Source organism: Chiloscyllium plagiosum, chromosome 5 (genome assembly GCF_004010195.1).
Source record: "Chiloscyllium plagiosum isolate BGI_BamShark_2017 chromosome 5, ASM401019v2, whole genome shotgun sequence".
Taxonomy (NCBI): Eukaryota; Metazoa; Chordata; class Chondrichthyes; order Orectolobiformes; family Hemiscylliidae; genus Chiloscyllium; species Chiloscyllium plagiosum.
In genome coordinates, this window is record NC_057714.1 from 53636035 (window position 1) to 53662932 (window position 26898).

Sequence of the window (26898 nt, forward strand, 5' to 3'; positions counted from 1 at the left end):
TAAGACATGATTTCCCACGCACAAAGCCATGTTGACTATCCCTAATCCCTAATCAGTCCTTGCCTTTCCAAATACATGTACATCCTGTCCCTCAGAATTCCCTCCAACAACTTACCCACCACCGATGTCAGGCTCACCGGTCTATAGTTCCCTGGCTTGTCCTTACCGCCCTTCTTAAACAGTGGCACCACATTTGCCAACCTCCAGTCTTCCGGCACCTCACCTGTGACTATTGATGATAGCAAGAGGCCCAGCAATCACTTCTCTAGCTTCCCACAGAGTTCTCGGGTACACCTGATCGGGTTCTGGGGATTTATCCACCTTTACCCATTTCAAGACATCCAGCACTTCGTCCTCTGTAATATGGACATTTGCAAGATGTCACCATTTATTTCCCTACAGTCTGTATCTTCCATATCCTTTTCCACAGTAAATACTGATGCAAAATGCACATTTAGTATCTCCCCCATTCTTTGAAACATATCCTATATCCCTCCCTCTTTGGAGTGCCTTCCTTATGCTGGGTGAAGAAGATTTACTTTGGTATTTGGAACTTGAGCATCCTAAGTACACAGCCAGCCTAGCAGCATTGATTGTGGATTATCATGGCTTCATTTCTGGTGATATTAGCACGGTACTAATGGATATTAGTATACTTGTTCTCTTATCTGATGCAAAGAATCCATTTCCTTTAGTACTGAGTCCTTCTCGAGCATCTTGACATGTCTGTCTGTAGTCCAAGTTTCAGAGCCTAAATATGGTATTAACATCATTGATAGTGAAATTATCACAAAATTGTGCATTTTAATAACAGTTTGCTCGCATTTCCTGATGTTAAATTATCTAGGATAACTTTATTACTATTGCTAACTGCAATTACTATTTTGAACAATTTAGTAAATTATGTATTTCGTAACATGTAAAATCTTTTAAACCACGCCCAACAAGGTATTTTGAACACAACCTTCAATGTTTTCATCTCGCCAGTTTCGATGCTCAGAGTTCTTCCCTGCTTTGGTAGATTTCAGGCAACTTGCATCAGATATGAGACAAAATAATTGAAAATCTCGGCACATGTATCATAGTTTGTATATCTGTGTTAGGTAAAATCGCTGCAAGAAGCTTCTGTTGAAGAACAGTATGTGACTGCAAGAGAATCTGTTGAAGGTAATATAGAATCTGTTTCAATATAATTATAATTGTCAGTAAAGAACTTGAGTTTTCCCATAGTATTCTACGGGTCGAAGGGCCTGTTTCCATACTGTAAGTGATCTAATCTAAACATAAAACTAAATTAAAATCTTTTCAGCTGTGAATATAATGGAGATGAAATGCAAGTCTGAAAGGGATCATTGGAATTTTGTCAATTCAAAACCCAAGGACTTGAGTAATTTGTGTGCTTTGTGGAGTCTGAATAAGCAGTTATATCCTTCTAGACTCCACAGAATAATTGAGTTTTGTTAACTCTCCCTTGATCCTATCCTGCATCTCACCCACCCTCATAAACCCTATCTCTCCAGACATTGAGTTGAGTATTAATATGGCTGAAATTGATCAGTTTCAACAAGCATACTGTTACAAATTAGCTGAGGAAGCCTGAAGATGAGCTTATATACATTCCCAGAATTTTTCAAAATGCTATGGAGTTTGTGCTTATATGGCACAAAGCAAGCAACTTGTTTTGTTGTTATTTGTTCTAACAAAGTTCCAGTCATAACAAATTATCTGTTCAAAAAAGCTGACACATGTTTCATAATCAGGATTTAACGTTTGATTATCTGGAATAATTTGTTTAATTTTACAAGGACCCATCCAACCTTTGCATGTCTTTTGATATTGTTACATGAACTGGGAATATGCGGCAATAGATTCTATGTCTGGTAATGTACAATTAGGCAAGTTTAATAAATTATGACAGAGTAAAAGATCCACTTGGTATTTGTGTCCAAAACATGGTAGAGTTTTGCATTCAGTTTGCGAGTGAGAATCTTGGGTCAGAAACAACTGTGCTAAACTTAAATAAGAGTAACTAGATATGGATGAGGGTAGAGTTGACTGGAGTGCATTGAGAAAGGATTTTAGCAGAAAAGATGATTGAGGAACAATAACCGATTTCTAAAAAATTAGTTCATAGCAATAACATACCCCAGTGAAAAACAATTATTCTAGAAAAGGGATAAGCCAAGTATGATTAACCAATAAAGTTAAAGAAATTGAAAGGGAAGCAGAAGTATGGCGAAGGTTAGTTGCAAAGCAGAGGATTGTGCAAGTTCTAAAAGTCAACAAAAGATGACCAATAAAATAATCAAAGGAGAAGGTAAAATTGAGTGCAAGCAAGCAGTTAATTCAAAATGGACAGTAAGAGCCTCTTTAAATGTACAAAAAGGAAGAGAGAGGCCAATGTGACCAGATGCCCCTCAGAAATCAAGGTTTGAGAAATGATAATGAAGAACCTGGGAATGACAGAGGAGTTGATAAGATACATTGCATCAGTTTTCACAGTAGAGAATAGCGATCATATTTCAAAAAATACTAAGTAATCTATGGGCTAAATAAGGAGAAGAGCTATACACAGCAACTCTCACTAGATAAAAAATACAAGGAAAACTAATGGGGCTAAAGGCTGATAATTCTCTTGAGCCTGATTATTTTAAAAATGTATTTATTATTTGGATGAGGAAGTTGATGTACTATCATGAAGTTTGTGGATGATACAAAATAGGCAATGAGGATGACACAAGGGGGTCTACAAGAGATACAGACAGATTGAGAAAACCAATGGAATAATAATGTGCAAAAATGTAAGGTGTATATTAATTAATGGGAAAATATTGTAAAAATAACAGCATAGAGAGTTTTGAAGTTCCTCATGAATGAATCAGAAAAAAAGTAGCATCCAAATTCAGCACATCGCAGGGAAAGAAAATGGACTGTTGGCCTTTATTCCAAAGGGAGTGGAGTACAAAAGTAGGGAGATTTTGCTAACCCTGTGCAAAGTTCAAGTCAGACCACAACTGGAATACTGTGAACAGTTTGGCCCCTTATCTAAGGAAAGATACCCTGACACTGGAGGCAGTCCACAGAAAGTTGACTAAGTTGATACTGGGTATTGGGGGAGTGTCTTATGGGGATAGCCTGGGTAGATTGGGCTTGTACTCATAATATAGTAAAATGAGAGGTGAGCTTTTTGAAGCACACAAGATACTTCGGGGATTTGGCAGGCTAGATGCAGAAAAGTTACTTCCCCTTGAGCCTAGGACCAGAGAGCATAATTTTACACTAAGGGGTCACACAGTTATGACAGAGATGAGGAGGAATTTCTTCTCTGAGGTTAGTGAATCAGTGATAGTAGTCGAGGCAGGGTCATTAATTTTATTCAAGGCTGAAATGGACAAATTTTTATTCAGCGAGGGTATCAAGGGTTATGGGGAAAAGGCAGGAAACTGGAGTTGAAGATAATCAGATCATTGTTGAATGATGGTGTAGAGTTGAATGGTTTCTACTCTGATGTCTTACATCTTCTGTTAGTATCAGTCTTGATGCTATTGCACTGCAGCAACGTAAGATGCTAACTTCACATGATGCTCAAATATTTTTGGTAATAGTTAAATCGGAGACTGAAACCATCTATCTTGAGTGAAAGATAAATTGATGAATGAATCACTTCTGTTCCCTTTTCACTGTACACCTTCTAGCAACTGACCCTGAGTATAGTTCATATGGGGTCTGGGAAATATGTAGTGCACTCTGCATAGCCTATGAAACAAATGAAATTAGAGCAATATGCAATGAACATTGTCAGTCTGGATAGTTTAAATTACTTTCTATCCTCAAAATAATACTTCAGCACATCGTGATGCTCATCTGGCGTTGGACAGTGCATTTGAATCCTACCTATCTTGGCAGAATCTTCAACAATGGGCACAGGAAGTGTGGAGGAAAAAATATGAGGTAAGCATTATGTTAAAGATAAAAACGATTCCAGATAATGAACAACAGAATAACAACAACTTGAATTTATGTAGAGCCATTGCTGTAGAACACCCCCCCCCCCCTTTTATCATGCAAATATTTACATCCAGTGACATAATGAAATGTCAGTAGAGGTGAACAAAAGAGTTGGATTTTATTAAGAAATAAACCGAAGAAAGGATTAACAATAAAATTTCAAGGAAGTCCTACCAATGGTTTCGTCAGTCGATGTTAGGGTTTTGAAAATCAAACATGTGCTAGATATCAGAGTTAAATGGATGCAGAAAGCTTGTAAGATTGCAGGAGCTTATTGAAATAGAGAATGCTGTGGTAATGTAAGAATTAGAATACAATGATGAGAATTGTTACACCAGTTCTTTTATGATTGCCTTTCCTCAGCGTGGTTTACTGGAGTCACAATCTCCCAGCATTCACTCAGAGCGCTACAGTGAAAGAAGCAACAAGAAAGATGGAAATTGCTTGTCTGAAGGCAGCTCAAGTGGATTTGAGGACTGCAGCTCACAGGAAAATGCCAAACCAGTGCCAAAGGATTCCAAACGTAGCTCGAGTGAATTGCGATCAGATTATTCATCAGGTAGAGAAAAGAAATTAAAGGACTAATTGAAATGACCAGCCAGAAATTATTTTAAAAATTTGTTAATTGGATGTTCACTGTGCTGATAGTTATTGCCCATGCCTACCTGTCCTTGAGAAAGGGGTGAGCTGTCTTCTTGGAGGAGAAAGTGAGGTCTGCAGATGCTGGAGATCAGAGCTGAAAATGTGTTGCTGGAAAAGCGCAGCAGGTCAGGCAGCATCCAGGGAACAGGAGAATCGACGTTTCGGGCAAAAGCCCTTCCTGAAGAAGGGCTTATGCCCGAAACGTCGATTCTCCTGTTCCCTGGATGCTGCCTGACCTGCTGCGCTTTTCCAGCAACACATTTTCAGCTCTGAGCTGTCTTATTGACTTCCTACAGTGCAGGTGAGTGTGGGTATGTCATTGTGCTACGAGGAAGGAAATTCCAGGATTTTCAAGCAGTTACTATCAAGTTTGTTACTGTATTCTGAACATTATCCATTGTAAGAATTTTAGCTATCACCACACAATAATTGACATTTTATTGTTAATTTGACAGTGATCTTTTATAAACATGTGTTGCTGCTATGGAGGTTCTCTCATGATTTCAGCAGTTAGAAAATATTACAGCAGTTAGAAAAATAGCACTGTTTGACTGCAGTGCTCATTATCTACTTGCATCATACAGAACTCACCTTACGAAAGTTTTGGTGAAACTGAATTGCTCCCAGGCATTCTTCGATTCACCACCTTAGATGATCTGAAGCAACCGAAATCCCTGATCTGCTTTTATCTGCTCATTAGAAAATAACAAACCTGGCACTTGCCTCTAATGTGCAACATTAACTAAGAGCGCATCTTATGGATGTACAAGAGCTGTATCAATTTCCTGTACCTAAACTACCAGTAATTAAACAATGTAAACACCTCTGACAGTATGCTGCCTGACCGGCTGTGCTTTTCCATCACCACATTCTTTGACCTCTGACAGTAATCTTTGAAAAATCTTTTTAACACTCTAGAACACAGCAGTTTGTTTGATCGGCCTGTGGTGAATAGAACCAGACATTTTCTCCCAACTTGGTGCAATTATCTAGCCTGGGTGATCTGCCTTTTAATTGCTTTGGTGTGCATATTGACAACAAGCCTGTTAGGACTACGGTAAGAATGACTACAATTTGTAAGCCACGTTTTTGTTTTAACCCTTATTTGTTTAAAAAAAATTAAATACTTGTTTTAATTAATGGCAGGTTTGGACCAACTGAATCGGTACTATGGTTACATTCACTGTTCTTCTCTCTCCTGTATTGCATCTTTATCATCCAACCTATTGCAGTAAGTAATATGAGAGACCAAGGTATGATCTGTTCTACTTCATCTCCAAAGAAACAAACACAGGGATACGTGCAGGTCATTCAGGTCTGGCACCTCACTGGAGTGACATACTGGAAAACAAGCTCCCATATTCCCAGAGTTGTCACAAAGATTAAAAATTTTATCAAAGTACACAAATTACTTGTCAGGACAGAAAACAGGGAGCAGGTTTTCAAACCTAATAAAACTACTAGTCATTACTAATAAATAGATTTTAACCAAAGGTAAACAGCTCTGAACTGTCTACATTTAGCACCACTAGTTAAATTCCTTAACAGAGACACCAGATCCCGTTATAGAGACCCCTGCACCCATTACAGGGACCCCAGATTCCATTATCGAGATTCCAGAGCTGGTTACAGAGACCCCAGCCAATGTCAAGCAACAACCAGAGGAGAAGTGGAGGAGGAACAAGAAGAAAAGGGAAAGATGGATTCCATTGCTGTGAATCTTCCATTATATTCAGTGTTTCAAGATGGCACTGGTGCACAGTGGCACTTTGCGTATAATTTTTACAAACGTGACAATAAATCCTAACCTAAAGCTCTTATAACCTGCCCATGTACCCACACACATATGGACAAAAGAAATTGTTGACATGGGCAGAGGGAAATAAAATGGGCAAGCAGTTCAATGGTCACAGACCACAGAGTTTGCTGAGATGATCCTTTTGCTTTCCAGGATTTTAGGTTCTTCAATCTCTCTCTTCTGAGGTTCTTTTCACTTGCAGGAGGCACAGGTGATTGGTACACTAACTGCATAGTCTCTTACTTATTGCTTAAAAGGTCATAGCTTACAGCATCTGGTGAAATAAAGTAAACCAGTTTTCCTCAGGCTTTAGGTATTTTACTAAAGAGAAAGACACACCAGTTGCTGCTTGCAGCAATCAGAATGTTTCTGCCAGTATTGAGCATATCCACAAGTTGTTCAGCTACCTAGGAGCCAATCGGAAAACTGTTGTCAGGCCAATGGTTTATGAAGTTGTGACCAGTCAATTGTGACAAAAAGTTGTGACCAGTTGTGACAAAAGCCAATCAGCAACATGATAACAGCCGAATCGCACTCTGTATGTACCCCCTAGGTCCAGTCAATCTACACACGCCCTGCTTCACTGTTTGAACAAAGTGGCAGTGCAAACATGACTCAGAACAGGTTTCAGTAATTTGCTTTTTACAGGTGCAACAATTCCTTTGACAATACTTAGTTTCAAAACAGTCCTTTTCCCATTTCAGTCCACAATAAAAAGTGAAAAAAAAAGTAAGCAATGAGATCTTTAAACAGTTTTTTTTAATGCTGAGGCGTGTTTTAAAATGATGGCTTTATTTTATTCCTCTCCATGATAAAACCATTGTAATGCAACATTCTCCTACTGACCAATACAAAGCAATTTGAGATAAGTTGTATAGTAATTCGATACTAATTAGCCACAATTCAATATGGACAACAGGCACTTCTCATTTGGTGACGACCATTGGTCAAGACTTTGTGGGTCACCACTCCGGGTCAAGTGAGGGTCCATGCAAGGAGGCAGCCCTCCAAGGACTACAACAGTCAGTATGGGGATAAAACGTACACACCATTCTGCAGCATGCTGTAGCCATCTAGCCAACCAAACATTAACTATCCATGAGAACAAGTTTCCCATTTGGCCCTCTAGTATACTTAGTCATTCAATCCAATCACAGAGGATCTTTATCCTAGTTCGAGATACAAAACTGAGAAATATTCCTTGATATGCAAACTCAACAAAATATATTAATCTTTGTCTTAAAGATTTTGACTGACTCAACATCTACGGTCTTTTTGGAATAGTCATAACTTTTGAAGACAATCTTTCTGATTTTCCTCTTCAGTCCTGCACTTTAACTTTAAAGTGATGTCTTTTTTCTTGAATCCCTTCACGAAAAGACTTCTTCTTTTTCAACCCATGAATTCTCCCTTATGATTTTAAATCTCTCAATTAGATCTTCTTTCAGCTTCAAAACCCAAGGAATTATAAGACATGTTCATGCATCCTCATAATTTAATCAAATGAATTTGTGCTGAATCCCTCCAAGACCAGTATATCTTTGAGTTTTGGTGTGCAAGATTGAAAGCAGTACTCCAGATGGAATATGTCAGTGCATATTATAGCCACTACATCATGTCATCACCTAGATTCCAACTTCTCTAAGATAAAGACCAACTGTTCATTAGCTTTTTGACTGTCTTTAACTGTGCACCAGGTTTTACTGTTGCCTCTACTTTTGTCATTTAATTCTCCAAAACTCTCAACACTTAGCTCTTACTATTAATTTTCTGACTCTTCTTTCTCACAACTATTGATATCCATTAAACATTAGTTTTTTTTTCATTTACTATGTGTTTTCTTTTTGTAGCTTCCTACTTCTAACCAGACAACCTTCTGTGTTTCCTAGCTAATTGTCATTTTCACATTGTTGAACATAAATAAATTGATGTAAGAGACACTGAATGAGAATAGCATGATGAACCTAATCCCTAAATAATGGATCAGTTATCCTATCATTTTAGCTTCATAATGCAATGAATCCCACAATAAATCTCCTTTCACATTTAAAATTATATTTACAATGATCATTAGCTGCATCTAGTGGCGGAAAAGTAGCATTACGCTCTCTTCACTCTTCGATGTACCATATGTATTCGTGTATAGGTCAATCTCATGTATAAGTAGACCTCCTATTTTGGCCAAAAACTCTTGTATTTTCCGTGTATCTCATGTATAAGTTAACCCAAGTTCTTCACAGTTACAGATCAACAATTATGAGTTAGTGTGCCTGCCCGTTGCACTCCATTCTAGCTTTCCAGTCTGCTGGCCATACCATTCCATTCCAGTCACCAGTTGTCATGCTCCGCAACAGGTTTTCGGAATTACTGTAATGGTACAACAGTACAGGGTGACTGCCGTATCTGTGGAGTTGATTTCCCCTGTTTCAGTTATCCGCGGTTTACAGTGGCCCGGACATATTACAGGGAATGTTCCAGAACCAGGGACCAGGGGGCTGCTGGGAAGGTAACTTGCCCATTTAAATGAATGTGTTCACACCTATCCATGGTAGATCTTGGTAGTATCACGTATTCCCATGGGTTTACTGTACCTACCATAGCAGGCAGAATGGGGACTGTTATTTTGTAGTTAAGTATTCAATAATGGCCATAATTTGTTTTCCTTTAGCTGTTTATTATTTTAGAAAGAGATCTGGCTCTTGTTTGTCCATTTTTTTGACTCACACCAAGCATGAATTTCATCCCCTCAAACAATACCTTGTGTATTAATCAACACCCTAATTTCAGCTTTAAAAAACCATCTTCAAAATTTGACCTGTCACTGAGCATACATGGTATTTATGAAGATTAAGTACTTACAATAATTAGTTTCTCTTGAGACCAGTTTAAATTGACCATTTTAGGAAGGTTTCTCTCACTGCTCAAATATCTTTTCAGATTTTCTGCACTGCAGCTGTTGTTGCATTGAAAAACAAGAATTGCAATGACATTTACAGCACGATCAATTCACATTCTTCATCGGAACCCTGCAAGCAATGGAATACTGAAGCTGGAATCCTTTCTGAGAGAAGCCGCATTGATATTAATTACAATCCATACAATTCTGCTATGGATCTTGACAGGGTAATAATTGCTAATTATCTTGCTTTACTCATTTCTTGGTATTCTTCATTAAAATGAATACTAGTCTGTTTCAAAAATATAACATTTGGAAAAGGGTGATTCCTCCTTACTGTCCAGTGACGCGTGTTGATAAGGTGGGCTATGAATGTAATGTGAAAATAGGATCAGGCTTAACCTCAACAGTAAGCAGCCCATCAATGTTGAAGAAGGAAGAATGATTATTTGGATAAATCATTGAAGGGCTGTTGGTCCCATGGAAAAATCGCAAGAGAAAAAGAGAAAATTGGTTGCTGTTAATGGTGTCACATTTTAGAGCTTGATCATGTAAAAATAGTAAAGCTTATTTATCAGTGTTTATGCAGCAAAATTAAAAGATAACTAATTTTGAAAGAAATGTATTACAAAATTATGAGGTCTTCCAGATACAAATACAACTATGCAAAATTCAGCTTCTTAATCTGTCTGCAACCTTTGACCTTATTAAACTGCACCATTATTCAGTTGAATTGGAGCTACACTCAGCTGGTTTTAATTCTTTCTGTCTAATCCTAGCTAGTGTATCACCCGCAACAGCTTCTCTTCTCAACCATGTATCATTACATTAGACTTTCCCTGTGGATTTAACCTTGCCCCTTCCCCATTTCTCATCTACAGGTTGTCCCTTGATGAGAGCAAAAGCACCCCAGTTCCCAAATGTATGTTGATGGCATCCTGCTTTATCTCACCACCACAACAGACCATCTCAACCAGAAAGCTGTCTCTAACTTGTTAATCACTTGTTCAACACAGGCTTCAATGAATTAAAAAGTGTGGCGCTGGAAAAGCACAGCGGTCAGGCAGCACCCGAGGAACAGGAGAGTTGATGTTTCGAGCATCACCCCTTCATCAGCTCATGCTTGAAACCTCGACTCTCTTGCTCCTCGGATGCTGCCTGACGGGCTGTGCTTTTTCCAGTGTCACACTTTTTGACTCTGATCTCCATCATCTGCAGTCTTCATTTTCTCACAAGTTTGGATGAGCAGAGGTCTCCTGCAATTAAGTATTGGGAAGAGAGAACATGATCTCATTATTTGTCATAGAGTCTGTGACAAACTCTGTTTTCTAGCTATTGACTCTGCCCTTCTATCTGGTAACTGTCTGAGAATGAGCCAAAATACTTAAAAGCATGGTGTATTTGACCACAAAATGATCTTCTGTCCATATATTCCCACCATTAGTACTTATACTGTCCTAATGTTGCCTGACGCTGCCATTTTCTATTGCTGAAATCCTCATCTCTACATTTATTGCCATGAGTTTGATTATTTTAATATCCTTCTGACCAGGTACCTGTGGTCTACTCTTCATACATTGGGGGTCATCCAGAATTCTGTTGCCTGTGTCTTGATATGCACAAAGCCCTGTTCACCCATCACCCCTATACCTATTGACTCATGTCCTTGTTCTCCCATTCAAACAGGTGTCAAACTTAAAATTCTCATTCCTGTTCTCGATTCCCTGTGAGATCTCTTTGCACTTCTGGACCTGGCTTCTTGAGAATCTCTCATGTTAGTTTTTCTGTAATTGGTGCTTCTGTCTTTATCTGCTAAGGCCTTAAGCTCTGGAATTCCTTTAATGCTCTCTCCAACATTGCACCTCTCTTTGCTCCTTTCAGATGTTCCTTAATATCTGCATCTTTGTCATCTGAGCTAATATCACCTTTTTGGTTTGATATGAAATTTTGTTTTGTGATACTTCTGTGAAGCAGCTTGGGACTCCGAGATACGTTCACAGGCTCTATGGGAATTCAAGACAATCTTATAAATTAAAGTTCCTGAGTTACAGTACAAAACATGGCAGTGTGATCATGGAATCATTGTGTGTTTTACATGATGCTTTATCCTTGTGCATATTCATGTCTTTTAATGCCACGTTAGTTTTTTAAAACTCTGTGAGAACATGGCAGTCAGAGGAAAAGCGAATTATAGTTTCTCGCTTATCTTATTTGGGCAGGTTGCCAATACAATGGATTCCCTGCTTAATGCTTGCAGAATGCTGAATTCCCTGCTTAATGTTCAGCTAGTAGCTTGGTGGGACACGAGCATCATGGAAATGAAAGGGAAGCACCACATTAGCACATGGCCCTTCTCAATTAACCTTGGTAATCATGAAACACCCCACACCCAGAACCCAGAGTGTGCTATGTTTTAGCCCTTGGTGCTTTGTTGCACAGAGAAATGCGCTATGTTCATTTGCAGAATGATGAAATAAATATTTCTTTTTGATGTTGGGACCTAATGTCAAGTCTCAGTTAGTCATTTAATATCACTATGTATATTTCTACCATATAGATTGTTGCTGCTCGTCAAAGGGCTCGCTATTTACGATTAGCTCGACCACCGACACTTGCACAACTTAAAGAAGCCAGAGACCGTATGAGAAAAGAAAGCCTCATTCAGCAGACATTACAGTATTTCACCTTTCCTTTAAATTTTGATACATGAATAAAAATCATATTTGTTTAATTATCCGGAGTTACTGTTTATTTATCGCTCTCAGGTGGTCTTTTTGCTTTCATTATATAATGCTAAAGTTATGTTTTTTTTCAAAGTACCTTTTTTTTTCCCTATTGCAGAGAGTTTGTACTTTATATTGTCATGCTGATTCTTCTGCTGTTGATAACATTTGGCAAATTTTCCAAAGATGAATATTACCTCAACCAAGCCATTCGGGCAGAATTTACGAGGTATGGAAATCCAGGCTATTTTTGATGTTATATTGTAAAATGTAAGTAAGCCTCATAAATTAGTTGTTTCCAACTTAAAATCAAAATATTATAGAAATTGGAAAACTAAAATAAAAACAAAACTGAGTGGAAGCATCCAGCAGTCAGGTAGCATCTGTGGAGAGAGAAACATATTTAATTTCAGGCCAATGATTTTCTTCAAAAGGAATTGATGTAACCGGTAAGAATTGTTTTTTATGACAAACTGGTAGCTTTAATTGTAATTTTTCTGTTGGTGTTAGCTTTCAGATTGATCTGCTTCTGAGGAAAGGTCCTCTTGACCTGAAAGGTTAACTGTATTTATATCCACAGCTGCTGCCTGACTTGCAGAGATTTGTTTCTCTTTCATGTGTATTTATTTCAGTTTTACGTGGTCAAATTCCAGTACCAAGACCGCAGCTCTATTTTGATTGGATTTGATTTACTATTGTCACCTGTACCGAGATACAGTGAAAGGTATTGTATTACGTACTAACTAGACAAATCATACCTTACCTAAGTACATCAGGGTAATGGAACAAAGCACAGAATACAGTGTTATAGCTACAGGAAACGTGCAGAGAAAGCTCAACTCTTAATACATGAGAGGTCCATTCAAAAATCTGATAGCGGCAGGCAAGATGTTCTTAAATCTGTTGGAGTGTCTTTTCAAACTTTTGTATCTTCTATTCAATAGAAGAGGGTGGAAGAGAGTATAACTCGGTGGGAGGGGCTTTTGATTATGTTGACTGCTTTCTTGAAGCAGCGGGAAATATAGAGGGAGTCAATGGAAGGAAGGCTGTGTTTGCAACTTGCTGTAATTTCTTGTGATCTTGGGCAGAACAGTTTAATGATAGCCAAATCATTTTTGGTCCATTTTCATTCACACAAGAATTGCCTTCTCCGTAGATTCATTGATAAGTAAATATTTCTATTAGCTGCCTACCTAAGTCACTGGGAGAGAAGATTTTGTTTGATTGCTTTGCTTTTTGAGGGACAAACAGTGCTGCCTGGTCCTAGGGAACCAGTTTCTATGTAATGGTGCTATGCAAACTATTTTCTCCCCTACACTGTAGCATTACAAATGTAAATGGACTTTTTGGTATCAGAGACTTACAGAAATGCAGCAAAAAGGACTTTATCTCTTCCTTTCTCTCATATACTTCTGAATGAACTTTGTAAACAATGAAGTGTATTCAAATAAATTCAGAAGGAAAACATGACGGGCACTTTGTTCAAGGCAAGTTTCACAACATCAATGAGATAAATAACTCTAGGTTTTGCTTGTCTGGCTAACAGCTGAAACTTTGTTGTATCATGTCATGAGCTTTTAATGATTTTTTTCATAGCACTTGATTTAAAATGTTCACTAAATAAAACTTAACTGTTACATTTCTTGAAATCTTCTGTTGTTGAAAAGGTCATACTGAACCTTTTATTTTGGAAATTGTTTGCTGCTCTGTATGCATCATTGGCTATCCCTATTTATTTCCCATTCCTCATTGTGCTGAAGAAGGTGGTGAGTTCTGGTTATGTGACTGAGGTATTTCCATAGTTCTGTTACAAATATAGGAACATAGCAGCAGCACCTGGCCTTTCAAACCTGTTCTAACATTGAGTAAGATCATGGCTGATCTGGTTGTGTCTCGACTCCCCATAGGCTTTAGCTCCCTTGTCTGTTAGAAACCTATGCAACACAACCTTAAATACATCTTAAAGACCCAACCTCCGACACCTTTTGGGGAAGAACATGCCACAGTATGACGACTCTTTGAGAGAAAAAAAATCTTCCATCTCTCTCTTAAAAGCGATCCCTGTCATTGTCAGACAATGCTCCCCTGCACTATCATCACCGCCATAAGAGGAAATATCCATCCTCTCCCATCTCCTCAAGATCTTATATGTTTCACAGAGATCTTCTCTCATTCTTCTGAACTCCAATTTACGTAGACTAAAATTTTTCAACCTTCCTTCATAAGATAGTGCTAACAAAGATGGAGTTTCTAGATTTTGATTCCAAACCGAGTAGTAACTAAGGTACAATGAGAAATCCCAAGCAAGAATGTTGTGCAACAAGGAGGGAAACTTTGAGCTAATGGCATTCCTGTGCAGCTCTTGATCTTGTTCTTCCAGCTAATGTAGCTTCTGAATTTGGAAAATGCTGCTTTAAAAAGTTACAGTAAAGATACTGCAATAAGTAGATTGTGCACACTGCAGTCATTATGCTTCAGTAATGGAGTAGGGAATAGATGTTAAAGCCAGGGGGTGACATGCCAATCAAGTGCCATGCTGGAACCCCTTTGGTCTAGGCAAGTGGAAAATATTCCATCACGTTTCTGATTTGTGCATTCTGAGTGATTCATGGGGAGGCTTTGGGAGTCTGGAGATCATATTCCTGTACCATTTACTTACACACATTTATTTACAATCAGGCAAAAAAACTCACAATATTTTCTAAGGAAATATTACTTCTAAAAAACAATTTATCCTTGCTAATTTATCATTGATTTTCATATTCAGGAATCAGAAAAATCCTTTCATCAATATTAAAACAGTTGATGACTGGTGGAATTGGAGCTTCGGTGCCTTGTTACATGGTCTGTACTGGGACACATGGTATAACAATGCTGCAGCAAAAAGTCAGGTAACAAGTCAGCAACATGCAATAAATTGACTTCAGCCTTTCTGATCAAATTATTTCCCATGGTAGAATATGTTTCCTGCTGCAGAGTCAGTCCTGTCATGTGTATTTAATTGTTTTCTTCATATCAAGTTGGTTTATTTGGGCCTTTGAAAAACTGAAACAACTGTAGTAAGAGGTTCTACCTTATTGGCTACAATCCAGCTGCTAATTATGTAATTTTTAGAATGTATTTAACTGCATTAACAGTTGGATTTTGCAATTGACTTCAGAATCTCATTATAACAAAATGGGGAAAAAAAAAACCTGAGGTACTTTTCCTGATTGGTGTGTGTGAACACGTGTATGTTGAGTCCGAATAGAGTAATCCTTGTGTATGATTTTTCTGTTATAGTTAAATAGCCTGGTCACTTTGTATGCAGTTATGGAATCCACATTATAAGAGCCGATAGCACTGGAGAGGGTGCAGAGAGGATGTTGCCTAGACTGGAGAGTTTCATTTTTGAAGGGTGACTGGACAGGCTGGGGTTCTTTTCTTTAGAGCAGATGAGATTGAGAGGAGATATGATAGAGATGCATTAAATTATAATGGGCATAGAAAGAGTAGGCAAGAAGAAACTTCTCCCCTTGATGAAGGGCTCAAGTGACCGGGGAGACACATTTGAGGTAAAGGGCAGAAGGTTTAGAGGAAATGTGAGGTTTAGAGGGGTTGTGAGATGTTTTCATCCAGAGGGTGGAGTGAATCTGGAAATCACCTCCTATAAAGGTTGCAGAGGCAGAAACTTGTAATTTTAAGAAGTATTTAGATGTGCAATTGCAGTGTCAAGCTAGAGAAGGCTCTGGACCAAATGCTGGGAAATGGGATTAGAATAATTGTTTTTGACAGGTGTGGTTGCAATGGGCCAAAAGGCCTTTTTCTGTCCTGTAGATTTCTTTCACTCTTTGACCTTGTATTACATGGAACCATGCTCCAGCATGAGTAACCAACTTTTTCAAATGTCCCGTTTTTCAGAGCAGTACCATACAGGCTGTATTGTTTCATAATCATGATTTCTGTTATTTATTATGTCACACAATCTTTGTTGGAAGATAGTTCAAAGCTAATTGAATGTTATGATTTATTGCAAGAGGAATTGAATGGAAGAGTAGGGAGGTTATGCTTTAATTATATAGGCCATTGGTGAGACTATGTCTGGAGTAATGTAGAAGGATGTTAATGGTTTGGAATCAGTTCAGAGAAGATTTACTAAATGAATAACTTAAATGAGCAGATTGTCTTGTGAGGAAAGGTGAGACAGGCTTGACCTTAACCATTAGAAATGTCAGAGTTGACTTAGTTGAAACATAAAAGATTCTGGGGAGACTTGACCAGTTGGGTAGCAAAAGATATTTGATATTAAGAGACGAGGATTTGTTTTCTTTCTGAGGGCAGTGATACTTTGGAGTTCTCTTCCTCAAAAGGCAGTGGATACAGAATCTTTTTAAATATTTTAAGGTGGAGGTACATAGATTCTGGATTAGCAAGGGGATGAAAGATTACCGAGGATATGCAGGAATGTAGAGTTGAATCAGAGTAAAATCAGATCAGTCATGATCATATTGAATGGCTCAAGAGGCTGTGTGGTCTATTCCTGTTCTTTGTTCATTTCTAATTACAGTTTCAATTACAACTTATAGGCTGGTCCTCTTCACGGAAAATGCTATTTGATTGGTGTTCCAACACTCAGGAAAATCCAAGTCAACACTAACTCCATTTGTAACGTAAGTGGTTTCGGGTGCTATTGAGTGCTAATGGCTTCTATAAAAGCTAAAATAGATCACAAACAGCGCTGCCCTAAATGTAATCATCACAAAATGGTAGTAAAGTAAATATAAATGCATAAAAATTAAGCGATCATCATTCAGCTCAACATACAAGAAAAATAGATGTCCTCCACAATGTGTAAGGTCTGGATTCCTCATCACATAACTGACTGGTTTGGATTTTTGAGTCAACGATGAAGGAAAAACATTTCCAGTGATCTTGAAGCTGCCCCCAATGACTTAATGATCTCAATTGGATGGAATTTTCTTTTCCTTGCAGCAGTTTGAACCTGGCACCAGGTCAAGATAATCTCTAGATGTATTCAATTGTAAGGTGTGTCATCAATCTTCTCACAGGGATCAAACTAGGAAGTTGACAGGTCTTTGGGTGAAATTTTCCTACAACTTTTCTACGTGTGATCCCAAGTGTAACAGGTGACAATGCACATGCCACCCAATAGCAAGATAATTCACCTGATCTGCTGCCACTCAAGCCCATTAACATTGTGAAGGACAGTGAGTTTATTGCCTCACATACCTTGACCATGGTAGTCTGGATTGCCTGAAACTGTCAGCCAGTCAGGATTGGCTGTTTCTGGATCCCAAAGTCCACTGGTCAAAGTTTGTTCATCAAGGATTCAGCGGTGATGAGTGTTTTTGTTTTACTTCATTGTGTAGGGGTGGGGGAGTTGGGGAGGGTTCACAGGGAGAAGGGAAAGTCAGAGGTTTGGAGCAAGGACAGGGTGGTAGCTTTCAAAGGCCACAATCCCTTGCTCTGGACCCATGACTCTGCTTGCCCCCATATTGGTATAATTGGAGGGCTTCCCGAAAAAGTGACCTTTCTCACTGGAGGAGGTGGTGATGAGTGGAAAACCAGGTTATAGTCCAACAGGTCCATCCATCACCTGATGAAGGAGCAACGCTCTGAAAGCTAGTGTGATGAATGGAAGCATCTTAATGGTCTTAGTTGCTGGTGAATTGAAAAGGTTTGGAAAAGGTGAGGACTGCAGATGCTGGAGAGTCAGACTTGATAAAGTGTGGTGCTGGAAATGCACAGCAGGTCAGGCAGCATCCGAGGAGCAGGAGAGTCAATGTTTCGGGTAGGACCTTTATTCAGGCCTGGGGAGGGGAAAGGGTGCTGCGAGATAAATAGGGGGAGGGGGATGGGGCTTGGGGAAGGGAAGTGGGGTGGCGATAGGTGGGCAATGATAGGAGGTGATGGTGATACTTTGGTGGGAAGTGTGGTGTGGATAGGTGGGAAGGAAGATGGACAGGTAGGTAAGGTCAAGTAGGCGGATCTGAGTTGGAGGGTTGGATCTGGGATGGGGTGAGGAGAGGGGAGATTTGAAAATTTAGTGAATTTAATGTTCATGCCATGTGGTTGTTAGCTTCCAAGGCCCATAGTTGCCCAAAGACCTTCTGTCCCAGTAAATAACTTCTGAAAGGGCAAGAGGGGGAAAATCTCTCTCCAGGACAACTCACCCATTATTTCCCCTTCTTGGCATCTCTCTCGCCATTTCCAGGGAGAGGAAATCATGCCCTTTATCTCCTACTTTTGATTGAAGTATTCAGAGTGAGATAATGATTATGATTGGATTAAGACAGAAGCTAAAATATAATGTACAAACTTTAAGAAAACTATCCTCTTAACAATGTCTGATTTTTTTTATCATGGAGAAATTTGTCATTAACCAAATATAGAATTAGCCTTTCTAGGCCAGTGAGATTATTTTGGTGCAATTATGTCATAATTGCTGCTTTCAGTCATTGGAACATTGGTACAAAAATGTGCCATTCAGATCCTCAAGCCTGATCTATCTTCAGATAAGTTCCCTGGCTGGTCTGCCACATAACAGATAAATTATAAACTGCTGCCCATAAAGTTTCAGATGTTGGAACGTATCACAAAAAATGTTTGAAGAAATGCTGTGTCGCCATAGTCTTAACAGACAATAGGGGCTGCTCTCTCACTTGAGAGAGAAGTGACTGATGATGATTTAACCTGAGGGCCACCAGACCTCAGGCGAGCGAAGAGGTTGAGAAGGAGAGCCCTTGATGGGAATTGAATCCACACTGTTGGCATCACACTGCTCTGCAAACCAATCCTCCAGCCAAATGACCTAAACTGATCCCTGTTCAAAGGAAAGAGGCACAAACAAAGAGTGAGTTTGATAGTGAGGTATCTCAGAAAGGTAAAATTATAACATAAGATGCCAGAATTTGTTTCAGCCTGATTCAAGAACATGTGGGAAAATCTTGTGAGCCCCATCTTGAAAATACCATCCCAAAATCCAAGAAGTTAACTGGGGTGCTTTAGTTGATCAGACTCTGTGTAAGTCATCCATGATGCTACTTTTTCTGATAATCAGTCTTTTAAAATGAAAGGTGAAAGCTGTTTTGCCTGAGCTTCATTGAGTTCCCAAGGACAAAATTTTCAAAAATAACTTTTATCTCTTTAACTCTGAAAGAAGCTGCTTAAACACCAGCTAAGTGAATCTATATGCTTCTGGATCAATTATTTCAATCTTGTAAAGGTTTAGTGGCCTTTTGCATTTTCAATTTCAATTGATATAAATGTGTTAGGCCATTGAGAAGCTGTTGGGAGCTTATGGTCAGAAAATGAAGGGTTATTGGGGGTATGCAAAAATGTAGAGTTGAAGTTAAGATCAGATCACCAGTGATCTCATTGAATGGCACAGCAGGTTTTGAAGGACTGATTGGTCTTCTCTTATTCCTTGTTTGTCTGTTTGTAAGATCTGCCCACAATTCTTGCAAACTGGCATGTAATAGCCAAAGCAACCAGCATTATTGCATTCTCTCTGAAATTCTGGGTCCCTAGGAAGGAATCAGACTTCTGCCTTGTCCAGCAAGTACTCACCATCGACTTATTCAGAAGCAAACAGTATCTCATCCTGCTATCGAGTAAGAAATGCAAGCTGCAGACAACGTGATGTTGAACCATTTAGACTGTCTGTCTCTCACGCACTCATTCACTCACTTTGTGTTGCTCTTTCTCTCTGTCTCTCTCTCTGTCTCTCTCTCTCTCTCACTTACTCACTCACGCGCACACACAGTTTTCACAGTTCACTAGTTTTCACCACTTGAAACTACACTCTAAATCCTAGTGCGGGGATAAATTTGCACACCTGAGATATTTTCTTATGCCTCTGAGCCTTTATTTCCTTGCACTTCTTTTGGTGTGGCCAGCATTTGTTGTCATTCCCTAATTGCATTATGTTTCTGTTGTGATTGGCACAGTGGGGTGTGTTTTTAGGCCATTGCGGAGGGCAGTTAAGAGTCAACTAGACTGCTGTGGGTCTAGACTAGACCATGTAAAAACAACAGATTTTCTTCCCGAAAGGACATAAATGAACTGTGAAAGTTTATGCTTTTTGTTTTCTTAATCAACCTGTTCAGATATGCTATGACAGACCTCTGGTTCTAGGTCAGATGGGATTTGACCCTGGGTCAGCGGTAGGGACACTACTACTGCACCAACAAGCCCTTAGAGATATAGATTTATTTTAATCAACCTGTTTGGATATGTCATGACATGCCTGTGGCACAGGCAGGAATTAACCACAAGTTTGGGCCAGAGGTAGGGACACTACCACTGCACCACAATAGCCCAGTGTGGGTTTTACAATTACTGTGACTAGGTTTCAATTGCTGGTTTGTAAAATACATTTACATTCTACCAACTGCATGGTGGGACATGTCCCTGTCACCAAAGCAACAGATTATCTGACAATGCTACTCTCTTCCCTCATTCTGCCTTCCTAGATTTCACATCTGTACGCGTGTTTCAAATAATCACAGAACAACTAGCAGAAACTATTTCTCCTTCTCCCTGGACCATGATCTCCAAGGGCTTCCATAGCATCCAACTCAGACCCACTAACTAACAGCATTTCTACTCAGCAGCTTGATATTTTTCTGATCTGGAAAGTTAAGAACCAAACTGTGGTTTAGATGTTTTCTTTTTTAACCTGATCTCTGTATTTTTAGATTCCAGAAGTATTGTCAGGATTTATCCAGCATTGTCGATCTCCATACACCACTGTGATCCACAATCCAGCCCATTCAAACACGACGAAGCATGTAGGAATTGAGCAGTCCAGCCAGTGTGGCCAATTTAATTGCTACAGAGGAACGGGATCTGTGATTAACCTCAGTAGAACTCGGTAAGATAGTCTGATCCTTTCATCGTTTAATACACCAATATTTTAATTCTTGTTGGTATTTTCCATGAAAAACTTTTTTACAACAAATTTAAACAAGGCAAGATGTGTATTAGTTCTTGTCATTTTGCCTTTTGAATGAAAGCCGTACCTATAAGTGTTGTTTTATAGTATGCTTTTTTTTGAGATCTGTTTATCAGAAATTTGTTCATACATCCCTATCACAGATAAACCTGACAAAATTTCCACTCCCTCTCCAAAAGGGTGATATTTGGCACAAATGTGAAATGGACTTATTGTGTCCAGTTCTGGTCACTGCACTACCAGAAGGATGTGGAGGCTTTAGAGATAGGTACAGGAATGGTTTCTCAGAATATTGCCTGGTTTGGAGGATATTAGCTATGAGGTGAGATTGGACAAACCTGGTTTGTTTTCACTTGAATGTCCAAGGATGAGGGGTGACCTGATAGAAGTTTGCAAAATTATAAAAGGCATGGATAGAATGAATAGTCAGAGTCTTTTCCCCTGGGTAGAAATGTCAATGAATAGGGGACATATGTTTAAAGTAAAAAGAGGTAAGTTTAAAGAAAATGTGAATGGCACTTTTTTTGTTCTGTACAGAAGGTGGTAAGTGCTTGGAATGTGCTGCCAGAGGAAGTGGAAGCAGATACAATAACAACATTTAAGAGGCATCTTGACAGTTCCATGAACTTTAGGAATAGAGGGATATAACTGCAGAGAGACAGAAGGTTTTTAGTTTAGAAAGGCAACATGTGTTGGTGCATTCTTGGTGGGCCAAAGGGCCTGTTCTTATACTGTAGACTTTTTAACGAATCAAAGAACAAAGAGCAGTATAGAAAATAAAAGCAGAAAAAACTCTGGATGCTGCATTTCTATCAGAAAGATAATAAAATAAAATTCTGGTGCACCCATTGAGATACTCAAGACAACTAGGAGAATATTCCAAACCAGTCATACAATTGCTTACTGGTATGGAACTTAAACATTGCTGAAAGGAAACACAGAGTCAAAGTTTTTCACCTTTCACTCATCAGGATTCAGACACAAGAACCAAACTTAGAAAGGGAACATCAATTTGGATGGCATGAAAGAAATAGCTGATGAGCTGGAACATGGTTGGCAGCAGAAACTGCTTAAACTCAGACTAGGCAGATAAACTTTGATTGGAGAGGTTATTGATCTGGGGAATGCAGCAAGAAATAGGGAAGGCTCCATAATCTTTAACGAGAAAGTGCAATATACGGACAAATCTCTTTTGTCTATCAATGCATTTGGCTTCTATCACAGCAAATCAGTGATACTGTGAATCTGACTGATAATCTTAAATTGGCTTCCAGTGTAATTCCTAGCACAGTCATGATTATTTAGTAAATTCTGTCCATTAGCACAATCACCTTATAATGCTGATATGGTGTTTTGGAGATTGCAAGTATGGTTGGTTACACAAAGTTGATGCCCGGACTGCTGTAGCTGGTTAAAAAGGACATGTTGTTTGATATGGTATTCCAGTTATTGGGACATATGGCCTATATATCTGGCATCACTGTGGCACTAAAAGTCATATACCACATTCCTTAATTTTGTGATAGCCAAAACATCTTTTTGATTTGGTGAAAGCATCCGATCGTGGGGAATACTGCAAAGTAGGTACAAGAGGCGGGTAGCTTCATCTGTTGTTCAATATTTTGAAGCACCTACCCCTTTGAAAGTGACCTGAGATAGACTGGGTACCTCACAAAGGCAAAGGTGGTGGCTGTAGGCCTTTTCATGTGTTTGTGTGATATACAGCAGGTGATGACTTGATAAGGGTAACAATAATCAAGGATTTATGCACCCTACCCTAACATCAAGCTAACACTGAGCTGATAGCTATTCAAGAGTTTGCCAATAAAATTCATCTTGTAGCATGTGAAATGGTGGGAATCCCATGCGAGTCTTGATCAAAACCATGCAATTACCATAGAATGTGAGACTTCTTTTTGGATGCATCTGCTTAGAAATAACTTCGATGTCAAGTCTGAGGATTTGTTATTTATTGTTAACTCCTGATGTGGACAATGAGAGTGTTGCCTTTTACTCCTGGTATCTGAGATGGAGCATGACAGTTCATCACTCTTCATATCAGATCCTATGATAAATGATGAAGACAGATCACTGTTTTCTGTCAATACTTTGGAAGTCAGAGATATCTTGACAATAAACAATTACATGCTCTCACCGTTCATACCACATTCTAACATGGTGAGGTTCAGGCACATTCATGTGATTCTTTCCTGCCAACATTTGAAATAGAGAGAGATTTAGGCATTATCACTCTGTGCCTTGATATGGACCTTGATATGTGCCTTGACATTAGGCTATAATACAGTTTGTTGTTCGTTTCTTTGATTGTGGAGAGAAATACACAAATTTTGATCTGAATGAATGGGACGTAAGAGATGTGGCTGTAGGTATTACATGACCATGTATACTTCAGCATGAGGACATGTAAATACTTTCGATTCCCAGCCCACCACACTTGCACTGATCTTACCCATCAATTTCAAAAAAATCACCAGCACACCACCGTGTTCAAAGAATTAATTAGAATGGTTTGAACTTTGAAAGTTCAATTAGTTCAACTATAGACTTTCCCACTCCATGAAATGGTTGGCAAGAAGATTACCCGGGTACCCCACCCTTCTTCCTTTGTGCCACTAAGAAATTAAAACCCACCCACAAACCCTTGCCTAATGTAGACAAATGCTTCCCATTCTGCACTCTGTTCCCCTGACATCGCTGGATCGAGGGTTCTTGCTGACATCCAGCATGGGTCTGTCTGCCTGCAATTCCTGATGAAGAGCTTTTACTAGAAACGTCGATTCTCCTGCTCCTGGGATGCTGCCTGACCAGCTGTGCTTTTCCAGCTTCTGCAGTCCTCACTTTCTCCCTGCATTTCTGGCTGTGTCCACTACTGGGATCTTGCTGTGCTGGCCGACCAGATTAGCAGAAGGTTGGACTTTGTCCACGCTGAAGGGCAGTGTCCAATTCTCCAGCTCTCTAGCTGGTCCGCAGCATGTTGTGGCTTCAGGAACAGCTGCTTTCTGGTCTGATGGCTCACTACTGATTTAGTTTCTGATGTGGACATGATCTGGCCCCTCAGAGTTTTCTAACCTTAATAAACCTGAATTGCTCTGTCATTTGAGAATTAGAACATAGAACATAGAACAGTACAGCACAGAACAGGCCCTTCAGCCCACGATGTTGTGCCGACCATTGATCCTCATATATGCAACCTCAAATTTCTGTGAGGATGCAAAAATGCATGTCCAGTAGTCTCTTAAATGTCCCCAATAACCTCGCTTCCACAACTGCTGCTGGCAATGCATTCCATGCTCTCACAACTCTCTGTGTAAAGAACCCGCCTCTGACATCCTCTCTTTACTTTCCTCCAACCAGCCTAAAACTATGACCCCTCATGTTAGCCATTTCCGCCTTGGGAAATAGTCTCTGGCTATCGACTCTATCTATGCCTCTCATTATCTTGTATACCTCAATAGGTCCCCTCTCCTCCTCCTTTGCTCAGATGAAAAAAGTCCGAGCTCAGTCAACCTCTCTTCATAAGATAAGCCCTCCAGTCCAGGCAGCATCCTGGTAAACCTCCTCTGAACCCTCGCCAAAGCATCCACATCTTTCCTATAATAGGGTGACCAGAATTGGATGCACTATTCCAAGTGCGGTCTAACCAAAGTTTTATAGAGCTGCAACAAGATCTCACGACTCTTAAACTCATCCCCCTGTTGATGAAAGCCAAAACACCATATGCTTTCTTAACAACCCTGTCCACTTGGGTGGCCATTTTAAGGAATCTATATACCTGCACACCAAGATCCCTCTGTTCCTCCACACTGCCAAGAATCCTATCCTTAATCCTGTACTCAGCTTTCAAATTCGACCTTCCAAAATGCATCACCTCACATTTATCCAGGTTGAACTCCATTTCCCACCTCTCAGCCCATCTCTGCATCCTGTCAATGTCCCGCTGAAGCCTACAACAGCCCTCGATACTGTCAACAACACCTCCAATCTTTGTGTCGTCTGCAAACTTGCTGACCCATCCTTCAATCCCCTCATCCAAGTCATTAATAAAAATTACAAACAGTAGAGGCCTGAGGACTGGAGAGAGGCAAATGTAATTCCTCTCTTCAAGAAAGGAAATAGGGAAATCCCTGGCAATTACAGACCAGTAAGTCTCACGTCTGTGTTGTTGACAGTATCCTTCAATCCCCTCATCCAAGTCATTAATAAAAATTACAAACAGTAGAGGCCCAAGGACAGAGCCCTATGGAACACCACTCACCACTGACTTCCAGGCAGAATAGTTTCCTTCTACTACCACTCACTGTCTTCTGTTGGCCAGCCAATTCTATATCCAGACAGCTAAGTTCCTCTGTATCCCATTCCTCCTGACCTTCTGAATGAACCGACCATGGGGAACCTTATCAAATGCCTTACTGAAGTCCATATACACCACATCCACAGCTCGACCCTCATCAACCTTTCTAGTAACATCCTCAAAGAACTCAGTAAGGTTTGTGAGGCATGACCTGCCCCTCACAAAGCCGTGTTGACTGCATTTAATCAAGCCATGCTCTTCCAGATGGTCATAAATCCTATCCCTCAGAATCCTTTCTAACACCTTGCAGACGACAGACGTGACACTTACTGGTCTGTAATTGCCGGAGATTTCCCTATTTCCTTTCTGGAAAAGAGGAATTACATTTGCCTCTCTCCAGTCCTCAGGTACGACTCCATGACAATAAATCAATCAATCAAATCAATTCAATTTTCAGCTACATCTGTGGAGAGAAAGGTTAATATTTCAGGCCAATGATCTTTAATCAGAAGCATGGAACTATCTTTTATCGTCAGTGAATCAGAACTGGTGAAATCATGTCATTTCAGAAACATTGGGTCAAGGTAATTTGAAATCCAGCCCATCAGGAGATGAGGGTGGAATCACAACAGTTTGGGTAGGTCGTGTTTTAGCTCCTCAGGGGGGAAAGTGTAGTTATTTCTTAGGGTTCACACCCAAACACCAGCTTGGATAACAGACTTTCCTCCATTTGGGAAAGGAGAGATTTAGAGAAAACCACAACACCAGACCTTTGAGGAAATGGGAAGGGCAGGCTTGATGGGGAAGGTGGGTCAATTGCATTATGGTGTTTCAGTTTGGAGAAAGTGGGGGCAAAGTTGTGCCCTAAGGTGCGGGTTTGAAGTTGTTTTGGGTGGAAATTGTTGGAAACGGGTGTGTGGGTAAGATCAGAGGTCTTGCCATTGGGGCAGTGTGGGAGGTCTGTGGCCTTGATGGTTGGATCCTCATGGAAAATGTTGGAGGTTGAAGCTGATGAGAAGGATGTACAGGTGTGATAGGTCAGAAGCCTTGGCAGAGGTAAGTCCAGGGAGGAGATCAGAGGTCTCCATCAGGATGTCAGAGGCTTCTGGGTCAGGCTATGATGTGGGTGGAGGTAAAGCATGAGGGCCTGAGACCAGGCATCTGATCACAGAGTGGACTCTGCATCTTTCACTGTGTCCAGGATCTTGCAGTCCTCAAGAAGCCAGCAATAGTGTTAGGGTTAAAACTAAATAACATTTATATTGAAATGGTAGAAAAAAAGAATGGAGGCTTTTATTTCATTATTTTTTAGGGGGAGGAATCAGCAACTATCCCACCATTTATTGCCCATTCTTAATTGCACTGGAGAAGGTGGTGACTTGTAGACTCACTATGAAGTTTAAACTGTGTCTTTGGAGAAGGTTGGTCACTGATGTTCCTTGTCCCATCTTCAGTAAAAATGAATGTGGGTGTGGTGGAGGAAGTTGATAATAATATGATACAGAATTTTTAAAGTTGAACTTCTACCCTGAACCAAGTTCATTCCCATGGAGTAAAACACAA

At 39.7% G+C, this 26898-nt stretch overlaps 1 protein-coding gene across 1 annotated transcript in view; it reads left to right on the forward strand.

Moving 5' to 3' along the window:
* The window catches only part of LOC122550249 (polycystic kidney disease protein 1-like 1), a 291308-nt gene that overhangs the window by 223841 nt on the left and 40569 nt on the right, over positions 1-26898 (forward strand). The window contains exons 47-58 of the mRNA XM_043691004.1: positions 1104-1167; positions 3848-3951; positions 4372-4567; positions 5569-5707; positions 5797-5881; positions 8742-8954; positions 9386-9571; positions 11902-12020; positions 12186-12296; positions 14835-14958; positions 16633-16716; positions 20767-20942. Of these exons, the coding sequence (XP_043546939.1) occupies positions 1104-1167; positions 3848-3951; positions 4372-4567; positions 5569-5707; positions 5797-5881; positions 8742-8954; positions 9386-9571; positions 11902-12020; positions 12186-12296; positions 14835-14958; positions 16633-16716; positions 20767-20942 (1601 nt within the window). The remainder of the gene's footprint in view (positions 1-1103; positions 1168-3847; positions 3952-4371; positions 4568-5568; positions 5708-5796; positions 5882-8741; positions 8955-9385; positions 9572-11901; positions 12021-12185; positions 12297-14834; positions 14959-16632; positions 16717-20766; positions 20943-26898) is intronic.